The 23,278-nt window shown below is 40.2% G+C and overlaps 1 protein-coding gene and 1 non-coding gene across 2 annotated transcripts in view; both read right to left on the bottom strand.

Annotated features, from left to right (window-relative positions):
* Positions 1-3,052: 3,052 nt before the first annotated feature.
* Positions 3,053-23,278, bottom strand: part of RLF (RLF zinc finger) — a 69,552-nt gene continuing 49,326 nt past the window's right edge. The window contains exons 6-8 of the mRNA XM_075554403.1: positions 18,652-18,788; positions 14,332-14,473; positions 3,053-8,135 (exon numbers count right to left, since the gene is read on the bottom strand). Of these exons, the coding sequence (XP_075410518.1) occupies positions 3,480-8,135; positions 14,332-14,473; positions 18,652-18,788 (4,935 nt within the window). The 3' untranslated portion in view covers positions 3,053-3,479. The remainder of the gene's footprint in view (positions 8,136-14,331; positions 14,474-18,651; positions 18,789-23,278) is intronic.
* Positions 21,330-21,551, bottom strand: LOC142438097 (small nucleolar RNA U3). Its single transcript, XR_012782544.1, has one exon. It is a non-coding gene; the product is annotated as a small nucleolar RNA U3 (small nucleolar RNA).

Genomic DNA, 23,278 nt, shown 5'->3' with positions numbered 1-23,278 from the left:
GACTACTTCACAAGAACGGAAGCTGACCCCCTCTCCCCTCCAGAAGAATTCATTTCAGAGGACAGCACTGAAGCTACAGCTCAGGGAGAGGGACATGTCTAATGAGTGCACACGGGAGCAAATGAAGGGGGAGAGAGAGAAAGTGAAGCACATCCTGGGCCACCAAGCCCCGAGGACGATATTCCTGCTCAGAGCAGCCAATGCACAGAGGACCACAGGGCTGGCCCCACTGTGAGACACAACATCCCTCATTGACCCATAGTGCTACATGGGACAACACTGGAGACAGTGTGAGAATTGTGCCTGATCTGACCCCACCACACCCAGGTGAAACACTAAGGGTGTGCAACAGAACAGCAAGGGGAGCAGAGCAATTAAGTGCCCAGGGAATACCGAAAATAGACTTTGGGGCCAGGGCATGGCACCCCATCAGACTCAAAGGGAAAACACTCCTAAAGGTCAACAAACAGACCTTGAACTATTTATAGGCTTTCCTTTTTTTGTGTGGTCATTTTTATTGTGGTTTTCCTTTGTTGCTTTGTTTGCTATATTTTTTGGGTGCATATTATTATCTCTGCATGTCTCTCTAGAGAAAATAGGTGGGATAAACAATTTGGAGGAGAAAACAACAGACCGAGGTTCCAAGTGGACATGGGAAAGAGGGAGGCAGGGGAAAGGAAATGGGTGTTAACAAACCCAGGGACAAGGAAACAACAAATGATTTAAACTCAATGGCGAGGAGGGTGTAGGAGGCCTGGTGGGGTTTGATCGAGGTCGATGTAACTGAGAGGAATTACAGAAACCCAATGAAGGCTGAACATGATAGTGGGACAAGAGGAAAGTAAAATGAAAGAGGAAAGGACTAGAAAGCAAAGGGCATTTATAGAGGTCTAAATATAGGCATGTACATATGTAAATATATATGAGGATGGGGAAATAGATCTATGTGCATGTTTACAGATTTAGTAGTAAGGTAGCAGATGGACATTGGGCCTCTACTCAAGTACACCCTCAATGCAAGAACACTTTGTTCAATTAACCTGGCATTCCATGATGCTCACCTTCCCGGCACAATCACTGAAGACAAAGAGGGTGCATAAGCAAATGTGGTAAAGAAAGCTGATGGTACTTGGCTATCAAAAGATATCGTATCTGGGGTCTTAAAAGGCTTGAGGACAAACAAGCGGCCACCTAGATGAGAAGCAACAAAACCCACATGGAAGAAGCACACCAGCCTGTGTGATCATGAGGTGTTCATAGGATCAAGTATCAGGCATCAAAAGCCCAGAACAATCATCATTGTGACTGAGGGGGAGTGCGGAGTGTAGACTCAAAGCCCATCTGTAGGCAAGTGGACATCCCTTTACAGAAGGGTCGCGGGGAGGAGACAAGCCAGTCCGTGCAATGTAGCAACGATGAAACATACAACTTTCCTCTAGTTCTTTAATGCTTCCTCCTATTTACTATCATGACCCTAATTTTACCTTACAGATCTGACTAGACCAGAGCATGTACACGGGTACAGATAAGAACTGGAAACACAGGGAATCCAGGACACATAACCCCCTCAGGACCAATATTGAGAGTAGCCATACCAAGAGGGAAAGGGGAAGGTGGGGGGAGGAAGGGGGAACTGATCACAAGGATCTACATATAACCCCCTCCTTGGGGGACAGACAACAGAAAAGTGGGTCAAGGGAGACATCTGTCGGTGTAAGCCATGAAAAAATAATAATCATCTATAAATTATCAAGGATTCATCAGGGAGGGAGGGGAAAAATGAGAAGCTGATACCAAGGGTCCGAATAGAAAGAAAATGTTTTAAAAATGATGGCAACAAATATACATATGTGCTTGACCCAATGGATGTATCTATGGATTGTGCTAAGAACTCTACGAGCCCCCAATAAAATGATTTAAAAAAAAAGAACTAAGGCTCAAACTGCCGTATGAGTTAGACCAGGGGTCCTCAAACTACGCCCTGCAGGTCACATGCGGCCTGCCGAGAATATTTATCAAGGCCGCCCAGTGTTTCTGCCCTGTTTTGGTTTTACTTCAAAATAAGAAATGTGCAGTGTGCATAGGAATTTGTTCATAGTTTTTAAACTATAGTCCGGCCCTCCAAAGGGTGTAAGGGGTAGTAAACTGGCCCCGTTTAAAAAGCTTGAGGACCCATGTTAGACCGTATCGCTATTCTTATCTTTACCCACTGTCCACTGAAACCCAACTCATTCAAAGGTCAAACTCTTCTTGGTTTTCCCATACCCTCTGCAAAAAACTCCCCTCCCTGCCTAGCTTCCCACCTTAATAACTGCATCACCATCAAATCTGTAAATCCTCCGTTCTCCTTCTCCCAAGGCTCAATAATTGTCTTATCAAAGCTCTAATTTAATCTACTCTCCCCAATTCCTGATGCAATTGTCAGTAGGCCCTCAACCTTTATCAAGTTTGCTTCAATTATTTCAAATCTTCTTATCTACTGTTTCTGGTAATGTTTAGTCACTTAAATCACATTCCACATTTCAAGCAATTGATCAATATTAATTTGAATGTTACTTTGCCTAACACCATTTAAAGGTTCAGCTGCCTACTCACTAAACTCCTTGTGTCCAGGCTTTGGCTCTGGCTTACCTAGCGCTATAATCATCTCATCCCCTAATGCTCCCGCCCAACCCCCAACCGCTATTCACTGTTCCCTGGAAAACATGTCTTCATACCTCTGGATTTGCTGCGCCCTTCACCTCTTGCTTGGTATACACATTCCTTTCCACTTGGCCAACTTCTGAGTCTTCTTCTCTGGGAGCTATTTTCACTTCTTAGGGTTACTCAATCTTAGAATTTTCACTAAGCTTTGAAAAACACAATGGTTATTAAAAAAAGAACTGTTATTTGAATGACTGGGTTAATACACAAATTGTAAATTATTGGGTAAAATAGGAGTGTCCATTCTAGAAAATACAAGTGCAATTCCAGCACAGGTACAGCATGAAAACTCGCTATGAGTAAACCAGATATGGGTGAAAAATTGTAATTTATTGAAACTCAACTCAAAAAATATAAGATGCTGTAGTGTACAATATATTACACAAAGCACCCTTAGGTGCACATTCAAGTCAAGTAATAACTCCGTATCCCTTTCCCTAGCCCTCCCACCCTGGGACCTCAGTATTTGTTCCATATACAATCATGCACACTTAATTTGAAAAAGGAAGCCCCAGTATATTTTGATGTATTAATTAGCACCAAACAAGAGTACAGTTCCATTTCTTTGTTTTAATAACAAAAAAACCCAATCAACAAACCAACTGGAGAGCTAATGGACTCAGCCAATACTGCTGACAGATATTATACATTCATGTAAATACACAGCCTATTCTACCCTAAACAACAGTGTAGCTGGTTCTCAGCCTTTGTTCTGTTGGCAATTGTCCCAATGTTGCAGTGTTGGAGCCAGTCTGTTTCTAAAACAAAATTGCTATTTAGGAACTTCCTACACAAAGTTCATCTGTCTTTTTTGTTGGAAACAAGTCTAAAAGTGGGGTGGAAAACTTAGACCTTTCAAGGACAACAACTGGCCGAAGATAATGAAGTTGTTTTAAGGCAAGTTCTCCACAGTCCGTTAATGCTTTGTCCAATACAACCCTAAGGTTTTCCAAGGAAGGACCTGTTGCTGTCTCAGCTTCTATTAAAGGTGGGATCGCAGCCAAGTTCTCATGAATTGCAGAGTCACTGGAAGAATGAGGTATGTCAACTGCAGGGTCACTGTCATTCACCATATTATTTGCCACAACATTCCCTGTTAAGTCATTACTGGGCTGTGAAGAGTTACTTAATGGTAAGTGTTCTGAAGGCTCCCAATCATCAAAATCATCGTCTTTCTCTTCACTTTCCTGAATAAACTTCAGAAATGAAGATTCAAACCCCATAGGCTTGTAAGTCTTAAGATCAAATGATCTGGGCTGTGACTGCTTCCTAAAATTTTCTTTTGAGACTGGATTGGTTGGATTCTTAACAGTGTTTTCTTGCCCTGAAATATGCTGCCCAGTTTCTGAGTCTTTGATCCTTGGTAAAGGCAGCTGGAAACTTGTGAAATAAGTCCCGCTTTCAGTCCCACTGGGATTAGGTATGGAATTTTCTATTTTACAGGAAGGAGGCTGAACTGTATTACATTGTTCCAAAGAAGTGGTTTCTGAGCCGTGGTTACATTTCAAAGTCCCCCTGTAGAGCAGGGTATCTGCATCAAATACTGGTTTGCTTTCTGTACATCCTTTCTGACTTCTGTCCTGTCCACCCAGATGAGCGGAATCAGTGCTCTGGACAGGTGTGCTGCTGTTGCCCAGGGAATGGCTGTGCGCTGTGCGCTCTGACTCACAGTTTCCGTTTTCTTGCTTTATACAGGGCTCCACTTCAGAGGGGGACTCCTCTTTAATTTTGGTACCGTACTTAACGCAAACAACAAGTTTTTCCAACTGTTGCTCTAAATACGCACTACTCATCTGATGAGTACGTTTGTAATGTCTCACAATGCTGCTTTCCAACTTCACCACGGATAAGCACCCTTGAACCATGCAGGGGTACTGTGTGTGCTCAGACTGCTCCACACACATATGGAGGGCTTCAGCTCTTGTTTTCAAGGCAATTGGAGTTTTCTTGTCTTTGAATAAACCACATTTTTTAGCCTTGGTACTCAATGACCTCCTGGTGTTCTGATGTCCATTCCCCTGAGTGTTGGTTGTCTGACACACCTTTTCACTCCTTAGTAGCCTTTCATTTGCTACTTTCTGGCTTCGAAACAGATCATCGTAACAGTCTTTATGTCGGTAATATACATGTTGGGAGTAGTTACTACGATGGGTGAAAATCTGTCCACAGCCATTAAGATCACAATGAATTTCATAATCTGAATGTATGTCTCCTTCGATATTATGTTGTTCCATCAAGTGCTGCTTCAACTTACTGAATGTATAAAAAACAGCAGGGCACTGAGGCTGGCTACAAGAAAACTTTGCCACAGATTCCGCTTCAGAAAGGACTTTTGGCTCCTCATCAATATGGTCTAGGTTATGAGAGTCACTGCAGTGCTTAGCAAGAGCTTTGGAACATAGGAAGCGCTTATTACATTCCTTATATTTGCAAGCAAATATCTTTTTACATTTGACAAGTTCCCTTTTGGTTCTCGCTTTGTCTTTCTCTAAACATAATTGTTCTTTGTTGTACTGATGCACAGTTCTGTAGTGACGGATCAAGCCTTTGAGATTGGTAAATGAGGAGTTGCAAGTCTTGTGAATACAGTGGAATGGTTTGTGGTATTTGTTCAGAATGTAGCACAGATTTCCCTTAGCCACAGTCCTCCGGCTTCCCCTCCCCTCTCGGCCTTCTTGCTCTTCTCTGTGGCTACCTACTGGCGATGAAATATCAGATGTCTTACTTTCGGTTTCTTCACAAGATGACTCCAAGTCTGTTTCTGAACTGCAATCGTCTTTTTTAGCGTGACAGTGTGGTTTCTCTGAAGTGCTGTTGGGGTCACCTCCAAGTTCTGTGGAACAATCACCTTTCAACCTGTCTTCTGAGCATGGGCCTTCGTGATCACATTTTTCATTGTCCAAGAGTTTTTGGGTTACTCTGTCATTGCCAATTTGATGTTTATTTTTATAATGTATCCGAAGGTGTGTTTTTCTTGTAAATGACCTTTGGCAAATGTGACACTGGAAAGGAGAATAGCGATGTTGAAACATGGACAACTGGAGAACTTTCTCTTTTGAATAATTATGCTTCTTAAGATAATGCATTAACAAAGCCTCTCTGGTCACAAACTCATATTTGCACCCTTGAAGCTCACAAAAGAAAGGCTTAGCCGCCAACTGTGCAAGGTATTGACTTGGCATATTTTCATCCTGATTCTGAAAATTAAGGTCTGAGATAGATGAGCCAGGCTGGAGAGACGTAGCACCACTGGATGGGTACCCCTGCCATGACCCTGAGAAAGATCCATGTGTTATTGAGTTTTTCAGGCTTAAATGTTTTAAGCGTAGGAGAAGTTCCAACATGGTATCCTCTGTGCACGGCCTCTTAGAAGCGCAAACGGAGGCTTCTGAGGAGCAGTCTTGATGCTCTCTTTTACATTTAGAATGAATGTTGTGATCGGGACCTTCATCTGGGGAGTCACTGCTGAGATCTGAGTTGGGTTTATGTTCAGCATCAAACTTTTCAGTTGTTTCATTGTGTTCATTATCCACGCAGGGCAAGAGATCCTTTGTCTTTATCTTTTTGGGTTGGAGATGGTAAGGGTGAACTTTTCGTAAGTGCTTCTGCATACCTCTTGCGTTTTTGTATGTGGAACCACAGCCATCAAATCCACAAGTAAACTTATTCCCATCAAAACAAACGGCTACATCGGAGCAGTTTTCTTTTAAGCTGGAAGGCGCAAAGCCTTTCTCGTGGGGCAACAATATGTCCTGCATGCTTTCAGATTGATCCAGTGTGTCGATTAGCTCTTCATTCATGGAAGCTGAAGAGCTCTGACTGAGTTGGTCGCTGGAATTACTGTCACTGTTTTCTTTCAGCTGGTTCTCTGCAGTCTCTGCATCTAGTTGAGAGCTACCTGATTCTGGGCAGAAAAGATCCTCTGGTAAATGTGATTTATCACTTTGGTCAAGTATATGGGGCTGATCAAGACAATCTTGCTTCTCGCTTGTTGCAGGCTCTTCAAGCTTCACTGGTTTCTTCACATCTCCATTTGAGCTTTCAACATTATGCATTGAGAGGTGATTCTGGTACTCAATTTTGGAATAGTAGAACTTTTTACAGCCAAGAACGTTGCACGTGTAAGATGCATCCCTAAAGTGTTGTGCTTCATGGTGGTAGAGCTGTCCCAAATCACTAAAAACAATATTACAGCCGCTTAATTCACACTTGTAACGTAGATCATCATGTTTTTGTTTATGGTTAAGCAGTTCATTCACTGATCCAAACCTAGCATAGCAATCTATAGAAACACACATATAAGGTTGAGGACCACAATGCACTTGTTCATGCTCCCGCAGGTGAAACGCAGACATGAAATGTCGGCGACAGTAAGTGCACTTCTCTCTCCTATTTTTCATATCCAAATAGTGCTTGGCGTTTTCATCGTTATTTTGGTGTTCAGCTTTAAGATGCACACTTAGGTATTTAAATTGCTTAAATACGCGGGAACAGTCTGTGCCAGGACATGGGTACAAATCTCTGTCTTGAAGTTGGCGGTCTTCTAATTTGCTGAATGTCACATATTCATGAGCCTCTCCTCGGGCCTGCTCATCCAACGACTGGTCTTGCTCCGTTGCAGAGGGACTCTTAGGACAAATGCCCTTTGGAGAGTTTTTCAACAGTAACTTCTTTCTCGAGCGGTCCCTTCTGCTGGGTGGCATTTTAACATGCTCCATCACATGAGGAACAAACATTTCTTTTCTCTTGAATTTTTTAATACAGACTGGGCAGGTGTAAACGCCATCTTCCATGTGCATCTTAGAGTGATGAAGAATCCTGGCCTCTATGCATTCTCGCTTACATAATAAACAGAAAAACTTATACTGAAGCCACCTCTGGTATCTTTCAGAAGAACCAATGGGTTTTTTGTCTCTTTTCTCCTTTTGCTGATCGGTTATATCTTTTCTTCTATATTGTTTATCATCTTTGCTCTCTTCATAGTCACTGAGAAATGACTCTAAAACATCCGTGTCATTAATGGACATTTCGAAGCCACTCAGGTCATCATCAGAATCTGAAGCTGCTTGTCCTAGGAGTTGGTGGCAGTGCCGTTTTAAAGTCTTCCAGTCCCAAAATTCAGGATCAAAAGGCCAGTGGGCTTTTAAAGCTAGTAAGAGCTCACATCGGAGAGAATTTGGAACCGGGGCATTTTCTTCATCAAATTTTTGATCAGGTTGCACATACAGCTCTTCTAACATATTAAATCCATCCAAACTAGGTTCGATTAAGAATTCGGTCAGCTGACAGGCCCGTCTAACTTCTAAGTCTTCTGGTAAAAGGCAAGCAATTGTTTTACAAACAGATGCCTTCATTTCCTCATCTTCACTTGATCTGAGTTGAAGTGCTCTCACGCATAATAAAATTGACACTCCGAGGCCAGCCTCTTGTGCCTGTAAAAGACAAGGAAGAAAAGATGGTTTTGTTTTACAGAAAAAACATTAATAGGGATGACTTTACTTCCATGGATAAAAGTTTCTGTGTAAAGACAGTTTAGTCCGCAAAATCTCTAAGACCTATACAAATCTTTCTTTCTGCAAGTTAACATTCAGATCTTTCTGGTCTCAACATGCAAAGTATTCTAGTAGATGACAAAGCATGGACAACAAAGTACATTTCTTGAATAGCAAACTTTACCAAACTGTCCTCACTCTCAAAGAAATCTTTTATTAAAAATGGACCAAACACAGAAGCAATAAATGCACATGAATTTAAAGGAATTCAGGGTAAAAAAGGGAGGGCCACTGACGGATTAAAATATAATGTAGCTCAGAATCAACAAAGCCCACATGGAAGAAACACGCCAGCCGGTGCGATCACGAGGTGTCGAAGGGATCAGGTATCAGACATCATCGAACAAAAAATCTTATCATTGTGAATGGGGGGGGGGGAAGAGTGTGGAGTGGAGACTCAAAGCCTATTTGTAGGCCACTGGAGATCCCCTCACAGAAGGGTCTCAGGAAGGAGAATAGCCAGATACAGTACGATGTAGTAACAATGAAACATATACCTTTCCTCTGGTTCCTAAATGCTTTCCTCCCCCTTCACTATCCTGATCCCAATTTTACCTTACAAATGTGGCTAGACCAGAGGATGGACACTGGTACAGATAGGAACTGGAAACACAGGGAATCTAGGGCGGATGATCCCTTCAGGATCAGTGGTGTGAGTGGTGATACTGGGAGGGAGGAGGGAAGGTAGGTTGGAAAGGGGGATCTACATATAACCTCCTCCCTGGGGGACAGACAACAGAAAAGTGGGTAATGGGAGACCTCGGAGAGTGCAAGATATGACAAAATAATAATTTGTAAATGATCAAGAGTTCATGAGGGAGGGGGGATCGGGGAGGGGGAAAAATGAAGAGCTGATGCCAGGGGCTTGGGTGGAAAGCAGATGTTTTAAGAATGATGAGGGCAATGAATGCACAAATGTGCTTTACACAATTGATATATGTATGGATTGTGATAAGAGTTGTATGAGCCCCTAATAAAATGATTAAAAAAAGAATATAGATATATATGTATAAGATTTTAAGCTAGGTAGGAAAGACCGGGCTTAAATAAATGAGAGAAAGAGGAAACACATATAAAGTGTCATCAATACTTGGGGTTTTTGTGGCTCCGAGTTTAAAATAAATATACCCCAGGTTTATTCCAAAACCTGTTACTCTAGCTTCTCATGGCAGCAAAAGCAGGGGGGCGGGAACCGGGGAGCTCTATCTAGCGTGTTCTCATAGGTCAGTCAACAATCAGGAAGATGAGTTATGTGTGATAAAAAAATCAACACCTACCGCATGGCTTTTAGGTGAGAGTATGAAATAGAATATGAGGGTCCTTCCAAAAGTTCACAGAAAAATGCAATTAAACTATGCTGGCATTTCCCCCACAAACATGGTGAAGAAGCCGCCTTGTATGAGCAGAGAAAAGCAAGATGTGATAGCAGAGGGATTTAAAGTGCAGAGGTTAAGAGCAAAGGTTCTGGGGGTGACCAGCTGCTTTGAACCCCAGCTCTATCACAGTGACAAGTTCTTAACTCTTCCAAACCCGTTTCCTCATCTGTTAAATGGTAAAAGAAATCACAGTATCTTCCTTATGAAGTTGTCATAAAAAATGAAATATGAACATAAAATTCTATTCAAAACCAAACAAGAGACAGGCCTAAAAGTGTACAGAGGACTAGGGAGGTATGCACTTCTTAGAATACATCAACCATTATAGGGCAGCATTTAGCCAAGGACAAAGTTCAGAAGGGTTAGGAAAGGAGGAGTGGAAACAGAACACATAGGGAGTAAGTGGAATAACTAATTGTGGGGACTGCAATCAATGACATCAAACAAAAGGTAAATAAATTAAAATGGCTACTACAATGGTGATATTAGTAAATATTCAACAGAACACTGGAAAATAATGGAGAAAATTCCATTGTCCAAACCAGTAAATAAGTTGCCAAGCAATTTTGTGTTTGGCACCATTCTAAAAGCGGAAAGCACAAAGAACTAACTACCATACCATCATTTCTCAGAAGACTGCTCCATCAATATTCCTTTTATACATGAAGTATCAGAGCTGCTAGTACTACTCCCAAGCTAAACGGATTGGCCATCCTACATGTCAAAGCTACTCTCGCTCCCTTGTGCCTGGCTAAACCCTACCAACTGATTCACGCCCAACTGAAAAAAAAAAATAATACAAGGCTTTGGGTTTCTAACTGCCAGGATGGTAATTCCAACCCCTCAGCCACTCTGTGGGGTGAAAATGAGGCTGTCTTCTCCTGGAAAGACTTACACTCTCGGAAACCCCATGAGTCAGATTTGATGTGATGGTAGCAGGTTTGTTTTTGTTGTTGGCTTAGTTATTAACCTCGTGGCACATCTGCTCAGAATGTATAATATTACCAATTATTTTCTTGAAAAGTGTTCTTAATGATTTCACAAACATGACCATCTCAACCAAATTAGCAAAAAGGGGCTGTTTTTGCTATTTACCTCTATCTTCTACTTTTCAGTGTTTTTACTACCGAGACAAAGCTGAATAAATAATCTGGTGGAGGTGGTGGTATACTATCAAAAAGGGCACAATGGTCGAATAAACTAGATGTCTCAAATGTGACCATTTGCTTTCCTTTTATCTTAAAACAAAAACCAACTCATTACTATCTTATGGATTCTGATTAGGATGCCCCCCCCCCCCCAATTCCCCAAACCTTTGGATTCAAGCTTTACAGGAGTGGACAGTCTCTTCTTTCTCCTGTGGTGCAACTGGAGGGTTCAAACCACCGACCTTATGGTTAGCAACAACACACACACACTACTCTACCAGAGCTCCTTATTCTATTATTTTAAAATCTAGGGAAATACCGTGAATCTCAATGTTACCCTTTCCATTTATGACTCTCAAGTTATGAAATCAGAGTTTAATAACTTGTAAGAGAGTCCGGTTTAATTTTTTGAAAGGCAGAAAATAGAGGTGCCATTACAAGGCCCTCTCCATTACATGATATGCCTTCTGCAAGAGCCCGAATGCTCACTAGTAAGATTGGTGGCTAGTTGTCTCCCAATAATCCTTGCCTCTTCTACAATGATTTTTACCTGGCCATAGTCATTTGAAATAATATTATTTCAACAAAAAAAAAGAAAGAATATTATTTCCTAGCCTCTGTTGCAGCTTGATGTGAGGCCATGATGCATGAGTTTTGGGAATGTAACATATTCAGAAGTTTCTCTAAAGTGTTTGTTGTATGTGCTGGAGTGGAGAAGAGGTGCGGTATGCTGCGGCTTTACCCTCTTCCTCCTGATATATGGGATGGAGATAGATCACTGGCTCTGTAACAGTTCTTTGATTGTGAGACGGAAGTATGTGTTGACGGCAGGTAGGAGGAGCCTGTTTCTTTTTTATATGTAGCGCTGTGGGGGTACAGTGACTAACGATATGGTTCTTAAGTTAGAGTTTTTGCTAACTCCCACCAATGCCTTTTGCCTTAGGGGTCTAAGAGAAAGTGGGGGAAGATGCTGACGAATTCTATGATTCAGTGAGTGATTATTAACCGGGTTAATTGTGACTGTAAAAATTTGGAATTCTAACATGGGGGTGGTCAATTTTCTCTTTTGCTGGGTATTAGATGAGCCATCTCAGAAGAAGGAAGGAGGAACCTATCATCAAGAAAGACTTAGAGTCAGGGGTAGGGTGTGTCCTTTGGGACCCACAATTCCACACAGTAAATCTCCTTGATCCAGAGATAGAAAGCTGTGATGGAGACACCAGAGAAGCAGCAGTAACAGAACCAACAGCCAGTGCATGGAAGAGTGTGCTGGGCTTCCTGGCCCACTACAAAGTAGTCCAGGGTCTTCAGGCTTAACTGAGGCGTTTATTGAACCACGCAGCTGGAGCTAGAGCCAAGTACTTATGGACTGAGGCTTATGGCAAGGAAGTGCTAAAAGAGCTTGGTAAGAGTGCCTGAGAGGGCTTGAGGCCAGGCCAAGCGGCTGGGAACCAGAAGAGGCTGTCCTGATCAAAGAACTATATCCTGAACATTTAGCGTTCAGAATTGTAACCTATTAACTTCCCTAATACAGCCCATAATATTGAGTATGGTTTGTGAGTTTTGTGGACATTGCAATTAGTTACCAAGCCCATGTGAGAAGAAGCGAGTGTGTAGGGAGGTGTGGCTGGTGTCAGAATTGGTAAAAGGGGCTGGCAGGTGAGAGGATGTCTGATCTCAGCCTCACAGGATTTGGCTGTGGGCAGCAAATGCTGATCATGGGGATTCTCTTGCACCTTTGTGAAATCAGAGGAGGTAGGTGCCACCCCCCTTTTTTTACAGTGGCTAAATCAACTCTGGACTGTCTACTTGGACAATATATCTACCTAAGAGAGAGGGAGAACCTTCTTTTTCTTTTATGCAACAACTATTATGGGATACATCCTACATTAGAACCAAAGACTAAGTGATGGAGGCTAGATTATCTCTCAAAAGGGGGTGGGAGGGGAGGGAAAGGTGCATTTCAATTGGAGATTCTACACTACTCATCCATCTTCCTATGTCCTCCTACCAATCATATTTCTTCAATTTCATTACAGTAGAAAGTACCCTAGATTGGGGATTCAAGGGAGATACGTCCTGTTTCTACAGCTAGGAACATCCTTGGTTGGTGCTGAAAACCCATTTTCCCTAGTCCTTTAGCAGTTTCCCCATTCCTTGTGAGTCCTGTGGTAGGCAAAAATCTAAAACGACTTCCAGTGCTCCTAGGTAATCTCAACTGTAAGCACAATTGGTACAAAGGATGAGGTATCCCTCTTGGGATTATGTTTGATTATAGGGCGCCAGGGATCTTGCCAATGTAACTAAGGTCCCAAAACTTGATCTTAAAATAGGTTAGACTATACAGGTGGGTCTAACCTAACCACCATGCCCTTTCCATGTAGGGCAAATGGTCAGAATATATGCCAAGTCATAAGCAAAGTGCAAGAAGGATTTCCGTGTCCTTGCTGACTTGCAAACGAAGGCTAATAATGACAGGGGCTTCCGGGAGCTGAAGCGGGTCGGCGAGAAAGCTACGGCCTGTGTTAGTCTGACGATCACAAGTCACTACCACCTGTCTACAAGAATGAGCCTCCACACAACACCACAACTGAGCCCAGCTGGTGCTCTGCTTTCCATCTGTGGTAGCATGCACGAAGAACTCTGCCATGATGTGCTTGACATGTGAGCGAACAAACTTTTTATGGGCTAGTTGTAAAACTATTTAAAATAATTAAGCAGGCTTGGTAATTACTTGAATATTTGCATTCTGGGATAGGAAATGAATCATTCAGTGATTAGAAGCAAATGACACCCAATTTATTTCTGTTATTTATTATACCCATTATTTTCACTAGAGATGAAATCATAGATTTCAAATAACGTATAGGACATGGAAAATGACAGTAAAGGCAGGAGTGGAGGTAATCATTGATGCAAATATGTCTCAACATTAGTATTAACAATCCTTGGATACTGTCTACATACATTGGGAAACCGTACCCCATCCACGCCACAGCCCTGATCTCGTCCCTTCAGATTTACCTTATTCCTTAACTTATGGAATGCTTAAAAGGAACACAATTTTAAGTCCCTCAACGATGTCAAAAACTCATTTTAATGTAGTATAAATTGGAGAGCATCGAAGCATGTGGAATCGTTAGAGAAGGGTTCAAGAGACAGGGGACTACTATTTCCTGTAGACCCATGGAGAGTTAGAAGATGGATATTTGAGGAAGAAACGCTTCCTGTGACATTATGGCAGCAATCTTTTGGATTGCAATCCTCATATGGAGTAGTTGAGGTGACAGCCAAGACACATATGCGTTTCCTTCCCCTGGTAGAAAGGGGATGGGAAGAGAAGAGGTGGAAATGGTCTGTCATTTCAAGTAACTATTCCCCAACCCGAGAGATAATGAGTTCCTAAAAGCACAACCTTCAGAAACAGCTAAATAGATTTGCTTCCAAATCTTAGTAAATGCCATTATTTCTAATTTTCCCTTACGTATAAAAAAGTTGGCTGGGAAGTTATCTCCCCAGACACCACTAGCATAAAAGGTATAAATTACTTACTTCAGTTTGTACAACTCTAATCAGGCAAAATAAATGCTGCTGTGTTTTGGCTATGACACCAAACTGTCGACAGCGCTCCAAAAAGGTGTCTAAAGAAGAGTCCATCCGTCTTTGCAACTTACTCCAAAAGAGAGTCAGTTCCCTAGAGAAAGAAAGATCATGCTATTAAAGCAACTAGTATATGCACTTACCCTACCTCTTGTTTTTGAGGGAGTTTGTAAAAACAAGCACAGATGAACAAATAAAAACTGGGATGGGGAGGGGAGAATTGTTTATATTCATAATAGCTTTCCACACTTTCTGGACATTCCAGACACTTCTCTGTCTGGGGTTAGGAAAAACAAACCAAAAACAGCAACAGACTAGTTCCGTAACACTAACTGTACATTCTCTAAATCTTAGAGGACATCTTATTCGAAAAGGCTCACATTTTCTCTACACTGTTAATTATACTGACTGAATTAAAACTCTACCCTAGTGGGCAGGAATCATCAGAGTGTTAACAAAATATGTACAAACGCATATTTAATGGTATATACTTTTCTCTGCTGATCTATTGAGCTACTTCTAGTTCTGAAACAATAGTACCCTGCTTATTAGGTCTTTATTTTGGAATGTTTAAATATTACTAATAAAATGACTAAAAATACACTCTTGGAATTGGTGACAATACAAGAGGTCCAACAACGGCTCATGATGGAAACTCTTAAGCTGGAAAAAAATAAATAAGTAAAATATTCAGTAGGAGTGAGAAAATCCTCAAGTAAAAAGCAGTAGAAATTTGGAAGCACCCAGGGCAGAAATGCTAAGTTCTAACACAATGTAAATGCAAGGGAAGGTACTACCAAAACTAAAGAAAGGGCTAGCACTTAAATTTGGGGGGGCAAGGGGGGGCGAGGGAGAAATCCTTTCTGTATACCTTCAAAGGTTACGGAATATTTGTTAAATGATTTTCATAAAACATAACCATATCATTTTCACAAGCCAATTTTAGAACACTGATATCCTTTATTTTAACACAAGCAGATTATTCTAGGAGGCATAAATCTAAAGCTGAAAAAACAAAAGTATCTTTTTAATAACAGACTGAAAATAACATAATAATTTCATTATATTCTTAAAGAACTGGGTTCTCAAAAGGGAATATATAAGATTTTCTTCAAAGATTGAAATTCTAAGAGTTGATTCCGACTCATGGTGAACCCTTAAAATTCTGAGGTTATAAGTCTTTACAGGGACAGACAGTTACTAATTTTCCAGCCTTAGAGCACCTAGTGGTTTGAATCACAGAACTTGTGGTTAGGTCACTACACCATAGCCATGAAAACACATACTGGAAACAATTCCAATGTGTGGACATGCCAGTGTTCTGGTGATTTATTGTACTCCTAAATTAGCCCACTGCCTAGATCAAATCAACTAATTTCCCAAAGTCAGGAAATTAGAAAAGACATGTAGTGCTATTAATTGTAGGAAGCATTACCTTAGCAAGATTGTAGATATAAAGTAAGAACCTTAAACCACTCTGTTCTCACATAGCAGGAGGCTCATGAGGTCCAGTTAATTTAATGTCATACTGAGATACAGAATTTATGCATCGTAGACATGGGGCAAAGATTACTTTGTGGAAGTAGGAATGACAATCCGGCTACCACAATGAAGTGGCTACACAATTCAATTACACATACATGGGTAAACCTAGTCTTCATTAGGTGCAGGAGATGCAAGTGGCAATAAGGTAAGATGCATGACCTTGGTTCTCACAGTCGAGTGGCAAGAACCAAAGAAAAATCACTGCCACTGAGTCTGTTCCGACTCACCGCAACTCTATAGGGCTGAGTGGAAACTGCCCTATGGGGTTCAGAGACTGTGACTCTTTATGGGAGTAGAAAGTCACATCTTTCTTCTGCAGAGTGGTTGGTGGATTCCAACTGCTGGCCTTATAGTTAGTAGCTCAAGAAGTAACCCACTGCAACATCAGACCTCCCAGTGGGTGAGATTGAAAACTGGCATATAACTATATCAGAAGGAACACAAACATCTAACATATGCATTTAAGCTTAGCGAAGCTATAGAAAGCCACAGGCCAGCCTACCAAAGATCAAATATCTGATTTTATTTCTGTAAAGTAGTAATTACACATCTATATGTATACCATCCCATTCAAAGTAGTTATCTTACTCACTTACACGATAAGTGACAGATTTTTGCAGCTAGCCAAAAATATTTTGGGTCCAACCTTTAATGAGTAAAGTAAGCAACAGACACTTTGATGAAAAATATGCCGACTCCTAACAATAGGAAATTTTACTGTGATTTGTAAGTATCTCTGAAGGAAATAAAATAAATTCTAACATATATGGTTCAAAATAAGTGTGACTTTTGTGGTCATACCTCAACTAGAATGAAATTTTTTTAAAATTTCAACTGAAAAATTAAATTGGTATTTAAAAAAACCTAAAACCTTTTATAACTGGAATACTACTTCTAGGGGCCTCATCCCTAAACCCAATGTAGTTACTGTTTTAAACAAAAGAAACCTTCAGCACCACACACACACACACACACACACACACACACACACACAAAATTTACCCTGTACTAAGAGAACTCCTTTTCCTTAGTCAAATGCATGATTGCTTTTATCCTCGTATCTCTTAACTCTCATACAGGAATGCCACAACCTCACCCCACCCCCCAAACTGGCCATTAAAAAAGCCTTAAAACAGTAGAAAGTTAAAATGCTTCCCAAATACTATTTTAGACTGTTTTTCTTCCTCTTTGAATTGTTTGGAAAAAGCTCTACTTTTAACAATGCATGCAGGGACTAAGATCTTCTTTCCCTTATACTTCTCAGGGGCCCAAAGGGGGCTATCCCAGCTAATCCCTTCCTACTGGGGGAGAGCAGCAGTAATCCCAGAGCCATTAACATCCTAGTTAGAGCTAATGGTAGCTGAGTAAAGGCGGTAAAATTATCAGGTAACAAAGGGAAGAAAGGTCGAAAAGACTATATGACTATATTTTTAAAGTCCCTTTATAATCTATAACACATTTCATGTACGATTTAAATTTATTCTTTGTATTGAAAATCTAATTGTAACTGACACATACTTCTAATTTATAAGCAATGTTTAACTTCATCAGATAAAACAGATTGTAAGAACACAAAAAAGTAAATGGGCAAAGATATTAATTTAAATGTAAAAAGATAACTTGGAGTCTGTTCCTCAAACAAACACATCTTTAATCTCTAGACCTCAAATACATGAAAAGATATTTCTATTGTTGGGTTTTGCGACCAAAAACTATGCTGCTCTGTAACAACTCTTTTCACTTATTGTTAGGTGCCATTGAGCCAGCTTTGACCCACAGTGACCCTATGCACACCCAAACTAAAAACACTATGTGGTCTGTACCATCCTCCCAAAGTTCCCATGCCTGAGCCCACTGATGCAGCTTCCAGCCATCTCATCAAGGGCCTTCCTCTTTTTTGACCCCCCTTCCCCACTTCAGCAAACATGATGTCCTTCTCCAGGGATTAGTCTCTCCTGACCATATGTTCAAAGTATGTAAGGGGAAGTCCTGCCATCCTGGCCACTCCTTAAAAGATTATAGCTTAGTAAATCCGATCGGGTGGTTCTACATTGTGGTCTAGGGTTGCAGAGTTGGAATCAACTTGAAGGCATACAGCAACAATACCATCTAGATGCCGCTCTTACACTTGACAGTATTACGCACTCTGGTGTGTACAACGATCACCCTTCTTTTTCTTTAACATCATCCACACCATTAATCTGCATTTACAGTGCTGCATTTTACTACATCCTACACAGTTAAAAGGAAATACAAAACAAAACCATGGGTTACACTGACAGCTTCCAATTTCGCAATAAAACGCTTTGTAGACCAGTAAGATATAAACCAGATTAAAACATAAATCAGGCAATTCAAAGCTGCAAGAGAGAACTTCCTGGAGCAAGTTTGACCTATAAACCTACATAATTTACCCCTTCATTAGTGGATTTCCAAACAAGGAGATGAGATACTGATGGATATAATGGAGAACAACAAATACCAATTTACTCCATTCCATAGTGCCATAATTTCATCTTTAAACAAGACAGACTGCCCTATAGAATAACTCAAGAGGAACTCAATCAATAATGTTTTTAAGTAAATGGCTAACTTGTTAGCAAGATTTTACACATAATCATTTAATTTGCTTTACTTTACATTTGAAACCAAAGAATGTTTTACATAAAGCCAAATTGTTACACGATGTGCTAATAAATAAAGGGACTACAAACTAAATATACTTACCAAGAACAATACACGCTTGCAGTTTGGAGCTGCTGGGTAAGGTAAGTTGTACAAAGAACAAATGCTGTGTTATCTTGACCTTCAGATTCCAGATTACATATGAGGTCTAGTATTTCCTTGCAGTCGACTTTTGCAATCTAACAAAAATGAGATGACTAAGTCAAAAGGAAAATGGTGACTTTCTTATAGAGTGTTATATAATGTGAAACTTTTTAATGGGATTTTCTAACTACAATTAATAAGGACAGAGAGACATCATAATTTTCTTCTACTGGCTAATGGCTGACTTAGGTCACAAGCATTTCCTATAAGAAAATATACAGAGAAGTCATAGACACTGTAAGGAAGTTCCACTGTAGTCTCAATACAAATTTTAGAGAGCCTTTTGAAAAATTATGAGTATTACTACCACATACATGAGTCAAATTACGCTAAGAACTTTTAGTTACTTTCATATGAAGTATCATCTTTTTCATTTTTATAAGGACTAGGTCACTAGGTTAAAACACAGTTGACCCTATCCAGTATTAATTTATATTTTTATTTAATATAATTGAAGAAAATATTTTTGAACAAAACATCAATCATATTATGAAACACATCTATTTCATTCAGACCATTAAAATGCTCTGGGTAAACTCTCTTTTTTCTATACTACTCAAACAAGAAAACCGCCCAAGACCCTTTTTCTTATTTATATTTTATCTCCACCTTACCTTAGTGAATAGAGTATGAAGAACATAATCTATTTCATGTCAGATTATAAATAGCAACTATACCAGGCTTCCAAAGTACAAAACAGGGATAATCCTTAGGGCAAATAAGGTACGCAGCCGTTTAAACTCAAAACACTACGCAGTTTCAATGGGGGGCTGTATATAGTCTCTCACTGCAATTATGCACTCTTAGGTGAACAATTTGGTTCTTGACTGTCCCTTCCCATAGCTGTCATGTTTGCCTATAACCCAGCGATGGTAATTTCTCTCTCTGAATTTAACCTAATATAAATCTGAACATTGCCAAGAAAAAATAGGATTATAAAATGCTAGGTGCAAACATGCTTTTATGTCTTAGGGAAGAAATAGGTTTTAACAGTATTCTGGGGCTCCCAGGGGACACAAACATTTTGTGCTCTGCTGCTAAGATTAAGGGTTAGGGGCTTAAACCGATCCAGATGAATCATGAAAGAAAAGGTCTAGTGATCCTTTTTCTTACAGGCAAGAAAAGTCTATTGACCAATTGTGCCCAAAATGTGGTTGCTATAAGTCAGAATGGACTCCACAGGAGCTAACAACAGTTTTATTGAAAACGGGAAACTGTGACCTCTTGGAGTATTTCAAAGTGGGGTGGTTAGGTAGACCATAACAGCCAGCATCGCCTCCAATTTACTTAAAGAACATGGTTTACCGTGGTTCTTCGTGTAATATCTGGACCACTAGGAGCACTATCTCTGGAAACATAATGAAAATCCAAGTTCTCAGGCTTTACCCCAGATCTACTGGACCAGAAACCCTGGGTGAAGCCAACCTCTTCTCTTAAGACAAAACTTCCGGGCAATCTTAATATTAAAAAGACGGGTATGATTGATATCAATAATTAAGGTTTTGAGATTCTCAGAGAAAAATAATAGTTCCCAAGACCCAGTACTTGATAAAATATAAAATAATTGTTTTATATGAGGTGCTTCCAAAAAGTTCCACTTTCCTTTATACTTTTTTCCAAGAACTTTTTGAAACCTCCTCTCGCATAAAGATAAAGTGGTTCAGTGACCTCTATGACCAATCAACAAATTATTTGACCTGATTATTAGTGAGCAACTAATTTATTAGCACCTGTCTTCTCTGCTAGTCTATAAAATGCATATAGGCAAAGCTGTATGTACATTTTGTCAAAATTCAGCACTTTACACAGTATCCCTGAAACATAATAAAAAGTTCAGCTAGAATATCATAGAAGCCTTTATTAAACAAAAATATCCAAATGTGAAGCTACTGTTTCCCTCAACATATCTTCCCCATCTAGGGCTATACTCTTCTGAAGGTGACATTTTTTTATCTCTTGAATTCTTCCACAATAAATTCTGGGTTCTTTGATTTGAGCCCCATAAAAAGGGCAGTGTTAGCACCTTAGGGCCTCAAATCAAGTTCCTATGCAATGTTTGTGGAGTTTGGGCAACAAAAAGTAGTCTGAAGGATTTCTGTAGGGCCGTAAGGCAGTAGTTCTTGTAGGGAAGCCCTTGCTATCCACGAAGAATGAGGAGGAACTTGTCCTAATGAAAACAGTCGTAGAGGCAAGTTTCCCCACCAATGCTATTGCCAATTTTCTTAAATATTGTTCCCTAGTGAGTGAGCCCCCATACTCATCTCCTGTCCTTTGAGAAAATCTTATCAGGACTATCCCTTGGAAGTCTTGTTACCGTTACCTTCCATACTGATCTCTCTGCCTTCAATTCAACTACCCTAGCAGATCCCTAAGAAGCCACCATTTCACTGGATCTTTTTAAGAGGCACCCTAATGAGAGAACTGTAGCCATCCACTGATCACAGAGACATTTTGTTTGAAATACACCTGTGCATGTAGGAACTCTAGCAACAATATTTCCTGATTTACTCTCCTACATAGGTGCTGGATCAAGTTAAATCCTCTTACGAGGTTCATTTTATTTATTTATTTTATTTCCCACTCAGACTGCATTCTCTCCCTCTCACTCCCCACAAAGGCAGATAAGAACGATCATCAATGGCAAATGGCAGCTGCAGTAAAGCAGCACCAGGGCTGGCTTCAGGCTCAGGAGAGAATGCCGTGCACCGCCTCCTCGAGGTTTTCAGTGCTCTCTCTACATGATCAGAGAAGCTTCTCTAGAAACGAACTATAGAAATGATCCCTGAAAGTACAGTCTTAAGAAGTTCATTTTAAAAAGCGAATCTTATATAAAATTCTCTTTTCTAAGCTTTAAAAAAAACCAATGTGACACACTGGAGACAGTGTAACCTATGAGGGGGTCATTAAAAAAGTTTGTGCATAAATACATAAAAATTGAAGTATAGACTATTTCGCAGCCTAAACTCCATCTAGGTCAAGCTACTTTGTTAAGCAATGAGATGTGCCACCAGTCCAACCCTCAAGACTGAGGGTCCTGGGAATTCAATAATGGCAATGTAGACTTTTTTATATTATTAACTACAGAAAATGTGTGCCATTTATGAGATTAGGAAACAAAAGGAACCAAATCAGGGCTGACAGACAGATGCCTAACAGTTTCTCATGGAAACTCTGAGTTTAGTGAGAGGAATGAACAAGAGCATACTGTCATGATTTTTCAGCTAAAGCTTTCTCCACTCTTTTATAATAAGTAGATGTGGTCATTCTTTGGTCCTCCTGAAATCTAATAAGAAAAAGGCCTTGCGTATTCCTTAAAAAAACAAACCTAAAACTGTTGCCAGGACCTTTGCTCTTGACCACTCCCTTTTTGCTTTCACCTCGTGGTGGTCATTGCTTTGACTGTACTTTGTCTTCAGGATCATGCTGGTAAGACCATGTTTAATCTCCTATTATCATCCTTCTAAGAAATAGGTCAGGCTCTTGGTTTCACTTATTTAAGAGTTCCTTTGGAAGCTCTGCTCTTTTGTCTGCAGTTGATCTGCACACATGAGTTTTGGCACTCAAGTGGAAAGCTTGCTCAACTTTCAATTGACCAACCAGAAATTTGTAAGCTGAACCAACTGAAATGCTGGCGATAGTTTCTCTGCTGTTAATCATCAGTCCAGTTCAGTTAGGCACAAACTTAAATCTCTTCCTCGAAAACTGACTTGCCAATGCAGACTTCATCTTCAACACTGTCTTGTGCCTTTCTTAAAACGAGTCAATCATTGTAAACTGCTGACTTCTTTGGGTACTATCATTAGCATTACTGCGTTCACTGTTCTTCCACCCAAGCATCACTAGTGATTCGATGTTTATTTTTGCTTCAATTTCAGCAGAATTCCTGTTGCTCTGACAGGGACTTTTACAACCTGATGTTACTTTTCTTAGTGCCTCAAACTAGACCTTACTCAGACACGAGTTTGAGTACAAAAAAAAATGAAATCCATATGCAGTTGTTTCCCATAATAGGTACTTCCATGAGTCTTTTGAAGACACCTTGTAAAGAGGCAGTAATAAGCAAAATGAAAAACTAATTGCATATCATTTCTATAGGGAAGCTCTTATACTTCAAAAAGGCACATTTCAATACTCTATATACATTTCAAGTGAAAAATTATTAATCTAAAATGATGAGAGGGAAAAAAATATATGAAAACTCTGGATTAGTTTATAACACAGCATTTTGTTAATATTTTTAAAGGGACAATTGTCTATTTTTCCCTTTGAACTAGTAGCTTGTATTGGCTGGTCTTTCTATTTATGTGTTTTAATTTTGACTGCGCAAATATACAATGAACTTCCTTATGATACCTCAAGTCCTCTAAGGAAAGCAATCATGTCAAAATGTAACTACACTGAGCCACCAACCCCCCAACCTATCCCTCAACCAAAGCAACCATTAGAAACTCTATGAAGTGAGTATAGTCCAAGTAAGCATGGCAGAGATGAAGCACAGCAGTGTTGGAACCTCAAATTTAGGGCG

This window comes from Tenrec ecaudatus, chromosome 1 (genome assembly GCF_050624435.1).
Source record: "Tenrec ecaudatus isolate mTenEca1 chromosome 1, mTenEca1.hap1, whole genome shotgun sequence".
NCBI lineage: Eukaryota > Metazoa > Chordata > Mammalia > Afrosoricida > Tenrecidae > Tenrec > Tenrec ecaudatus.
The sequence above is the reverse complement of the archived record's forward strand: the minus strand, read 5'-3'. Positions and strand labels throughout refer to the sequence as shown.